Below are 10,671 nucleotides of genomic sequence, written 5' to 3' on the forward strand. Positions count from 1 at the left end.
CGCCACCACGCCTGGCTAATTTTTTGTATTTTTAGTAGAGACGGGGTTTCACCATGTTAGCCAGGATGGTCTCGATCTCCTGACCTTGTGATCTGCCTGCCTCGGCCTCTCAAAGTGCTGGGATTACAGGCGTGAGCCACCACGCCTGGCCTCTACCCAATTCTTTAATAAAAAAGGTGAGAATCATTTATTTTTCCTTCTTTCCATTCTTATAATTCATTCAATCTGTCATTAAGTCTTTTTGATTTCACCTTCTGAATATATCTGAAATGTAGTCTGTCCTCTCTATTCTGTTGTCTTAGGTCACGCCTTCATCATTAGTCCCTTAGATTAATGCAGTAGACCTCTAACCAGTTTCTGTTTCTATTCTTGCCTCCTCACTTTATCATCACACTACTATCATCACACTTCACCAATGTGATATCTGTAAAGTAAAAATATTTTATCATTCCTCAGTTCAACATTTTCAATGATTCCCTACTGTCTACAGGATAAAGTCAGATCTCCTTTCCTATAACAGAAGATCTTCTATGGATAGACTCAAACTAAAGGGGTTGATCTCTACTCAGTTCTGGCTAACTATTGCCATGCAACATATGACCCCAGTGTTTCTAGATCTTTGGATTTTTTAGAGAAACTATACACATTTAGATTTTCATTAAAAATATCCTATTTTTTAAAAATTGACTCAATTAGAAAATATCAATAACACTGTTCAGTCCTAATAAAATACTCCTGCTGGATGGATCTATCCCAAGGCTCCAATATTGTGACCTCTGGCTAGATCCATGAATGAAGACGGCTGGATTTTTAGGGAAGAGAAAGTGTTGACAGATGTGGGGGAGAGAAAGTAGGAGAAGAGAAAAGCCTGACCCTGGAAAGTAGCTTCCTAGAAACTGGGAAGGGAAGGGTTGTGAGAGAGGCTTTCCTCCAGGCCATGAAGTCCTGTACCCTGTTGACATTAGAGGCAAAATGCCGTGGGGGTGACCACAATGTGGGACTGATTGTGGGGACACCTGCAGTAGTTGGCTACTAAGTTTTGTGGCATTGTGAACTGTGACTTGTGTCAGATCCTGTTAGCTAAAGAGAAGAGAAGGAATTAAATGTGCTTTCTTGCCTTGTTTCTTGGGATCTTAGAGAAGAAGCTTATTTAGAAAAACAAGGTATGACACATCTTGCATTTTGAGTTGAGAAGCAGTTTACACCTGTCACATACTCCAGGGATATCTGTCAGATTTTTCACCAGGATTGTTTAAATAATCACAGTTTTAGTGCAGTAGCTCTATCCCACTTGCCCCCATCTGTGAGTTTACTTTCCATGATTTCAGTTGCCCACAGTGAAATACAGTAAGATATTTTGAGAGAGAGAGAGAGAGAGAGAGAGAGAGAGAGAGAGCGAGAGCAGACATTCACATTGTTTTCATTATGGTATGTTGTTCTAATTGCTCTACTTTTTTATTAGTTATTGTTAATTTCTTATTGTGCCTAACTTATAAATTAAACATTATCATGGGTATGTATCTGTAGGAAAAAACATAGTATATGTAGGGTTAGGTACTATCCATTGTTTAGGTATCTGTTGGGTGTCTTGGTACATATTCCCTGCAATCCAAAATTGATTGGTAGAAGTACCTACTGTCAGTACCATCAGTAGATTTACTTATCACATGGTAAGTGGAATGTCACTCAGGGCACAGGTAAAATATTTATAGGACTTTTCTTACAAAGATCATTAAAATTTAGGCCTAAATGAAAGCCTTGCTCCAAAGACATTCCAAAAAGATCAAAAGGCACAGAAGTTTTAGTTTGGGAAGAATATGTGGCCAATAGTGTGGTGATATTACAAAACAATGAATTCGGAACTATTGTAGATTGGGCATCTCGAGGTCAATCCCACCACAATTGCACGGACAAACCCAATCATGTCCCAGTGCACAAGTGAGTCCAGCTATTGATAGTGACTTAACAGAAAGTTTAAATGAACATAAGCACAAAAAATTAGTCTTTCTACCCTTGGGAATGGGGAGAAAAAGGAATCTCTACTCCAAGACCAAAAATAATAAGTCCTGTTTCTGGCCCTGAACATCCAGAATTATGGAGGCGTACTGTGGCCTCATACTGCATTAGAATTTGGTCTGGAAATCAAGCTGTAGAAACAAGAGATCAAGAGATCGTAAGCTATTTTATACTATCGATCTAAATTCCAGTCTAACCGTTCCTTTGCAAAGTTGTATAAAGCCCCCTTATATTCTAGTTCTAGGAAATATAGTTATTAAACCAGACTTCCAAACTACAACCTGTGAAAATTGCAGATTGTTTACTTGCATTGATTCCACTTTCAATTGGCAATACTGTATTCTGCTAATGAGAGTAAGAGAAGGCGTGTGGATTCCTGTGTCCATGGACCAACCGTGGGAGGCCTTGCCATCCATCCATATTTTACTGAAATATTAAAAGCCATTTTAAATAGCTCCAAAAGGTTCATTTTTAATTTAATTTCAATGATTATGGGATTAATTGCAGCCCCAGCTACGGCCACTGTGGCAGGAGTTGCACTGCACTCTTCTGTTGAGACAGTAAACTTTGTTAACGACTGGCAAAAGAATTCTACAAGATTGTAGAATTCACAATCCAGTATTGATCAAAAATTGGCAAATAAAGTTAATGATCTTAGATAAACTGCCATTTGGATGGGAGATAGGCTCATGAGCTTAGAACATTTCCAGTTACAGTGTGACTGGAATATGTCAGATTTTTGTATTACACCCCGAGTTTATAATGAGTCTGAGCATTACTAGGACATGGTTAGATGCCATCTACAGAGAGGAGAACAAATTTTTGAAGCATCAAAAGCCCATTTAAATTTGGTACCAGGAACTGAGACAATCGCAGGAGTTGCTGATGGCCTCGCAAATCTTAACCCTGTCACTTGGGTTAAGACCATCGAAAGTACTACTATTATAAATTTCATATTAATCCTTGTGTGCCTGTTCTGTCTGTTGTTAGTCTGCAGGTGTACTTAGCAGCTCTGAAGAGACAGCGACCATCAAGAATGGGCCATGATGACGATGGCGGTTTTGTCGAAAAGAAAAGGGGGAAATGTGGGGAAAAGAAAGAGATATCAGACTGTTACTGTGTCTATGTAGAAAGAAGTAGACATAAAAGACTCCATTTTGTTCTGTACTAAGAGAAATTCTTCTGCCTTGAGATGCTGTTAATCTGTAACCCTAGCCCCAACCCTGTGCTTGCAGAGACATGTGCTGTGTTGACTCAAGGTTTAATGGATTTAGGGCTGTGCAGGATGTGCTTTGTTAAAAAAGTGCTTGAAGGCAGTATGCTTGGCAAAAGTCATCACCGTTCTCTAAATACACTGCTGAAGGCCACAGGGACCTCTGCCTAGGAAAGCCAGGTATTGTCCAAGGTTTCTCCCCATGTGATAGCCTGAGATATGGCCTCGTGGGAAGGGAAAGACCTGACCATCCCCCAGCCCGACACCCGTAAAGGGTCTGTGCTGAGGAGGATTAGTGAAAGAGGAAAGCCGCTTTGCAGTTGAGATAAGAGGAAGGCATCTGTCTCCTGCTTGTCCCCGGGAATGGAATGTCTCGGTGTAAAACCTGATCGTACATTTTATTTATTGAGATAAGAGAAAACCGCCTTATGGCTAGAGGTAAGACATGCTGGCAGCAATACTGCTCTTTAATACACCGAGATGTTTGTGTAAAGTCAAACATAAATCTGGCCTACCTGCACATCAAAGCATAGCACCTATCCTTAAACTTATTTATGACAGAGAGATCTTTGCTCATATGTTTTCCTGCTGACCCTTTCCCCACCATTACCCTATAGTCCTGCCACATTCCCCTCTGCGAGATGGTAGAGATAGTGATCAATAAATACTGAGGGAACTCAGAGACCAGTGTCGGCACGGGTCCTCTGTATGCTGAGCGCCGGTCCCCTGGGCCCACTGTTCTTTCTCCATACTTTGTCTCCGTGTCTTATTTCTTTTCTCATTCTCTTGTCCCACCTGACGAAAAATACCCACAGGTGTGGAGGGGCTGGCCCCCTTCATGTTTCATTTGATGAAGCTCATTTTATCTGAAATAGACAATGCTGATGGTAGTTCTGTTTAGAAATAACTCCAAGAACAGTTTTTATATTCTGTTTTTGCACTGAAAATCAGATTTGCTTCTGCCTCAAAGAGATTTTTATGTAAAATTAAATTAGGACTGGCAGCAAGCTGCACTTTTTTTTTCTAAATGGGAAAAGGGTTAAATTACCCAGCTTCAGGTATATTTTTATGGCAACACAAATTGACTAAGATGATTATTCAAATATCTTCATCTGTTATTCTCTTCTTCATCAGTAGTTGCAAGTTAAGACCACATGCCTGATACCACCAAAGGTCTTAATGAATATTTGTTGAATAAAAGTGGACCTGCTTAAAATTTTGCTAGTTTATCAGGGAAAAGGTTTTGGGGGTTTGGCGGCAGGACATGTGTGGAGCAAGAAATAGTTGATATAAAAGGCTATAACTAAGTGTATCACTATTCACAGGTTCAGATTATCTCAGCTATTCCTGCCCGGTGATGTATCAAATATGCCAAAGTTGGCTATATATGGTCTGTTCAAAACCAGTCTGCTGTATTATATCCTTATGTGTCATCCCTTTTTATTTCAGTTCTTCTATTCTTAGTAGATTTTGATAAGATAGCGTGTATAAACATTGGAGTAGTAAATATTTGATAACAGATAAAAATGTGTGTAAAACATTCAGAGACACTTAAGTACTTACTTCCCACCTTGAAATGCAAGGCTTTGCTTGCTGTGTTCTTCTGCTTTGTTGTGGAAATTTTGTTGGTTGAATACTTCATTTTAGGTTTCATTTTTCAGGCTTCTATTGGATTAAAATATAATATTAGTTCATTTGTCTCAACTTAAAAACAAACAGGATCAACTGTGGCTAGCTTACTACCAAATTGGTAACATAACCATATAGAGGAAATAATTATTTCAGTAAAGTTTGAACATAGTATTCTAACTATGCATTCATGCTAGGATATGGTACTCTGCACTGCATAATGAGGCTTTGGTCAATGGACTGCATATACAATGGTGGTCTCACAAGATTATAATGGAGCTGATAAATTCTTATCACCTAGTGGGTTGTAGTCACTGTAATATCCTAGAACAATTCATTACTTGCATGTTTGTGGTGATGGTGGTGTAAACAAACCCACTGCACTGCCAGTTGTATAAAAGTGTAGCACGTACAATCATGCGTAGTATATAATACTTGATAACAAATGACTATGTTACAGGTTTATGTATTTGCTATACTATACTTTTTATCATTATTATAGATTGTGTTCCTTCTACTTATAAAAAAATAAGTTAATTGTAAAGCAGCCTCCTGCAGGTCTGTCAAAAAGGTATTCCAGAAGAAGACATCGTTATAGGAAATGACAGCTCCATGCATGTTATTGCCCCTGAAGAACTTCCAGTAGGACAAGATATGGAAGCGAAAGACAGTGATATTAATGATCCTGACCCTGTGTAGACCTAGACTAGGGTGTGTGTGTTTGTGTCTTAGATTTTAAGGAAAAAGCATAAAAAGTAAAAAATTAAAATTAAAAATTTCAAAAATGGAAAAAAGCTTATAGAAGAAGGGTATAAAGGAAGACATTTTTGTACAGCTGTACAATGTGTTTTAAGCTAAGTGTTATTATAAGAGTCAAAACATTAAAAAAATTAAAAGTTTATAAAGTAAAAAAGTTGTAGTAAGCAAGGTTAATTTATTATGGAAAAAAGGAAACAATTTCAAATAAATTTAGCTTAACCTAAGTGTACAGTGGTCATAAAGTTGATAGTCGTGCTCAGTAATGACCTAGGCCTTCACATTGACTCACTACTTACGCATTGACTCACCTAGACTAATTTTCCATCCTGCAAGCTCCATTCATGGTTAAGTGCTCAATACAAGTGTACCATTTTTAAATCTTCACACCATATTTTTACTTTACTTTTTCTGTGTTTAAATATGTTTAGATACACAAATACTGCTGTGTTAGAATTGACATTTTATAATCTATTCTCTCTGAAGCCTGCAACCTGAAGGCGTCCTCTGCAAATAAGAACTTTGGTTTCCACAATCCTTTATTTTAACCCAGACATTCCTTTTTATTGATCCCAGTTGACTGTAGCCTTTTATCCCTTACCCATCTCCCAGCTGAACCCCTCCATCCCCTGCTTCAAGTTATCCCACCTTTCTGGACCAAATGAATGTATTTCTTAAATGTATTTGATTGAAGTCTCATGTCTCCCTAAAATGCATAAAACCAAGCTGCACACCGACCACTTTGAGTACATGTTCTCAGGATCTCCTGAGGGCTTTGTCACAGGCCATGGTCATTCATATTTGGCTCAGAATAAATCTCTTCAACTATTTTACAAAGTTTGACTCTTTTTGTAGACAGTGGAAATATTGGTACTTCAATTCTGAGACTGTTTTGTTATACTTTAGTATAGAGGAAATAAGTAGATATATTATGTTACATGGTTTTGACTGTAGGGGAAAGGAGATACAAACATAAAAGAAGTCATGAGAAAACCTATGGAATGTTAAATTTGAGTCAGCAATATCAGTGTGCCCATATCTTAGTTTCTTAATACTTTCTGCACTGAAAGGAACAGCGGCTCCAGATCTGGAGCTGTAAAATAGTGGTGAACATGGAACATCTTGTTGTGCCACAAAGCAGAGTCACTAAAAAACTAGTGAGGTTGTGTCAGAAGCATATACATGAGCCACCAGGAAAAGTCTCCTGCTGGCCAAACTTGATACAATTTAAGGATCAAAAAGAATAATGGTGGTAATTGACCATAAAGCATTTAAAGAAACCCAGAAGTTCATAGCATTTCTTAGGAATTGAATGAATAGGGAGGGGTCTAGTCATTACAGAAGGAATGATAGCATTGAAACTGGCCTCATTGTCTGGGGTGCCACCCGGAGTTCTTGGTCTCATGACTGAGGAAATCAAGGAAGGTGGACACACCAAGGGTGGGATTAGAGCAGAAGTTTAATAAACGAAAGAAGGAGAGAAAGCTCTCTGCTGCAGAGAGGGGTCCTGAGTAAGGGTTGCTGTTCTATAGTGGAATACAAGGGTTTTTATAAACGAGCTAGTGGGGAAGGGGTGCTTTATTTATATAAGGTGTGAAAAACTGGTTAGGTCTAGGTGTGTCATTTTCAGAAGGCATGAATTCCTGACAACAACCCCCACACTGTCCTTCCAGTGTGTATGTGGGCTCGTAGCCTAAGTTACTTCACGTTGTTTAACTTCCCTTACTGCACGTGTGCTGGGGGTAGAATCCTCCATTGTGGACATGCCTAGCTCAGTATAACTCCTCTTCTCTGTGTAGCTGTAGGCATGTTCCAAGCATGCCCTCCTGAGCAAGCTTCCTTTTTTGAATATATCCAAAGAAGGAAAGGAATGTGTTCACTGAGGCCAAATGAATGTATATGAAATTACACAGAAGGCACTCTTTTGTACTGGAGCTTGCTTCCTTATCTATGTTTGTGGCTTGATCTATTTGCCTAGCTGGTTTCTTCTTTCTTTCTGTCTCAGAATCAGGCAAATCACCATCTTGCAGCCTCCAATTTAATACTTGATTCAAGCAAGGGACATCAATTGATATGAAACCTTGATGATCAAGCTGGGTCACTGTATCATACTGAAAAAATATGGAGTTCTGTATCATAAATTGAAGAAAACTCCATATTCTCTTAGTATGGTTCTGCAATCTGGCTTCAGCATTAGGGTATGACACTGTGCTGTGGTTTGTGGAGGGAGCAGGACTTCTTCTCCAGTCTTAAACTCTCTGACATTGCCTGCAATTCTATCAATAATTATTGCTTCTTCTTTTTAAGTATTGGCCTCTTGTTTTGCTACACTACAAACCAAACAAACAAACCAAATTATGCCAGCAGTGGTTACAACGTAAATCCCTTACAAACTTCATATGAACAATCTCTTCTAGCAGTTAAAAGAAGAGCATTGAGTTCTTGGGTTAGAGGACGCATTAGAAGGTAAACTTTATGCACCCTTGTTTTGTTCCTGGACAAACTTGTGGAGGCTGAAACTCCAAATGATCTTGTCTAGGTAGAACTGCTATAACCTTATGTGCATGCTACCTATTTACATCCAGTCCCATGGGCAAAATCCTCGATGGTCAGCCAGTTTAAGACTACCTATTCTGCCCCTCAGTCTTGCCATGGGAGTAAAGTGTTGTGCTCACACAGCTTGAAGACTTCACATCAAACCTTATTTTCTTCCTCTGATTCTCCCACCTTTGTTGGTCAAGAATGCTTAGAAACAGAGGATCTTACATATCATTTTACTGAGCCCCTAACTTTACAGATGAGTAGACTGAAACTCTAAAGATTAAGGGCCTTGCCCAGGATTATGAAACAGAACCAGGAGCAGAATCTAGCCTCCTGACTTCCATCTTGATGCCAGTACTTCCCCATCCTGTCTGCCTCTGTTCTTTCTCCCTTTCCTCCTCAAAATAGGAAGAAAATAATCAGAACTGGGAATTTAACTCCAAACACTCAGCCTTTCTTATACACAAAGCAGTTGTCCAACTTCTTTGAAATAATAAGTTTCTGAATATGGTTGTTAATTTGTAATCACACATTTGGAATAATAAGATAGGGAATCCAATTGTAGTTACATTTTAAGTTGTACATAAAATAATTTAAATAGTAACCTACACACAGTAGATCATGAAGTAACACTTTACTAACATAAAAACTGCATTGCCGTGATGTTGTTTGTTTTCTCTTCTACCCAGGGATACTTACATCCTAGAAAAAACAATTCCTGGTCATTAAAAAAAGTTACTTTTTCTTTTGTTATAATCTTAGAATATTTTAATAAAAATAAGTTATATTTTCTGGCTGGGCGCAGTGGCTCAAGCCTGTAATCCTAGCACTTTAGGAGGCCGAGACGGGCAGATCATGAGGTCAGAAGATCGAGACCATCCTGGCTAACATGGTGAAACCCCGTCTCTACTAAAAAAAATACAAAAAACTAGCTGGGCGAGGTGGCAGGCGCCTGTAGTCCCAGCTACTCGGGAGGCTGAGGCAGGAGAATGGCGTAAACCCAGGAGGCGGAGCTTGCAGTGAGCTGAGATCTGGCCACTGCACTCCAGCCTGGGCGACAGAGCAAGACTCTGTCTCAAAAAAAAAATAATAAAAATTAAAAATAAAAATAAGTTACATTTTCAAATAAATATGGGAAACGTTCCAATCTACATTCTATCTCTAGGAGAGTCAGACTCATGTTAGCATAGAAAAGGTGTTGATAGTCCTTTATTGAAGAATCATGGGTACCTTTGTTTAACTATTGTTTTCAGTAGTTATTTGATCTCATAACCTTTTTCTCCCCTCTAATGACCCTCATGGACTAGTTTGAGAGAATGCACTTGGAAGAACTTTGCCATAAACCAGTATTGGCTTGCATAATTGAGCAAGATAGAGAAGCTGAAAATACCACATTTACAATGGAGTCATTGACACAGAGAAAGTCAACACCCTTTATAGAACTGCATGATAAGTCAAAAGCATAGTATTTTCAAATCCTATTCTGAAAAAGTATTTTCTTCAAATAACCTGCATTCTTTGCCTTGATCACTGTTTTCACCATTTTTTCCATACTAAAATTTACTCATTACTCTCCTATTTTTATGTAAGAAATATTTTAGGACATATGGAAATGGAAACATCACTGGTTCTTTTTTGCTGCTATTCCCAGTGATATACAGCAAATATCCCTGCACACTGGTTATGATACTCACCTAAGTTATAAAGTGCTGGTCTCAGATGATGTGGTTTCCTGTAGTCAGCAATTGTAGTATTTAAGGCAGTTACATGCCAGTACTACTTATATAGACACACACATGGATTAAGCAACATTGGATGACAGCATTTGATGTATGAGGCAATGCAGATATGGAGTTACTTAAATGCATTAGAACATGTGGGAGCTTATCTTTTTCTTACCATCAGATCCTAAACAGAGATTATTTTAGCTGCAGCACTTTCGTTTTATTTTATTTTATTTTTGAGACAGAGTCTCGTTCTGCTGCCCAGGCTGGAAATGTGTAAATGAGAGGAAAGTGTATGTGTGGTAGACCCTGACATTCTTTTTTCTGTGTAAAAAATTAGGGGGACAGTTCCAAGATGGCCAAATAGGAACAGCTCTGCTGTCTCTTGGCAGAAACTCTCCAAGCCAGAAGAGAGTGGGGGCCAATATTCAACATTTTTAAAGAAAATAATTTTCAACCCAAAATTTCATATCCAGCCAAACTAAGCTTGATAAGTGAAGGAGAAATAAAATGCTTTACAGACAAGCAAATGCTGAGAGATTTTGTCACTACCAGGCCTGCCCTACAAGAACTCCTGAAGGAAGCACTAAACATGGAAAGGAACAACCAGTACCACCCACTGCAAAAACATGCCAAAATGTAAAGACCATCAATGCTAGGAATAAACTGCATCAACTAACAAGCAAAATAACCAGCTAACATCATAATGACAGGCTCAAATTCACACATAACAATATTAACCTTAAATGTAAATGGGCTAAATGCTCCAATTAAAAGACACAGACTGGCAAA

General features: G+C 38.6%; 1 protein-coding gene across 5 annotated transcripts in view; it reads right to left on the reverse strand.

The window, feature by feature from the left end:
* The window catches only part of IL33 (interleukin 33), a 45,942-nt gene that overhangs the window by 11,952 nt on the left and 23,319 nt on the right, over positions 1 to 10,671 (reverse strand). For 3 of the 5 annotated variants that reach the window (XM_011937305.1, XM_011937303.1, XM_011937301.1), the window contains exon 2: positions 4,793 to 4,894. In XM_011937305.1, the coding sequence (XP_011792695.1) occupies positions 4,793 to 4,883 (91 nt within the window). In that variant the 5' untranslated portion in view covers positions 4,884 to 4,894. Of the gene's footprint in view, positions 1 to 4,792; positions 4,897 to 9,849; positions 9,912 to 10,671 lie in introns of those variants that run through there. The other 2 variants (XM_011937302.1, XM_011937304.1) reach the window with 2 other exon arrangements.

The sequence above is a fragment of the Colobus angolensis genome, unplaced genomic scaffold (genome assembly GCF_000951035.1).
Source record: "Colobus angolensis palliatus isolate OR3802 unplaced genomic scaffold, Cang.pa_1.0 Scaffold162, whole genome shotgun sequence".
In the NCBI taxonomy this organism is placed as follows: domain Eukaryota; kingdom Metazoa; phylum Chordata; class Mammalia; order Primates; family Cercopithecidae; genus Colobus; species Colobus angolensis.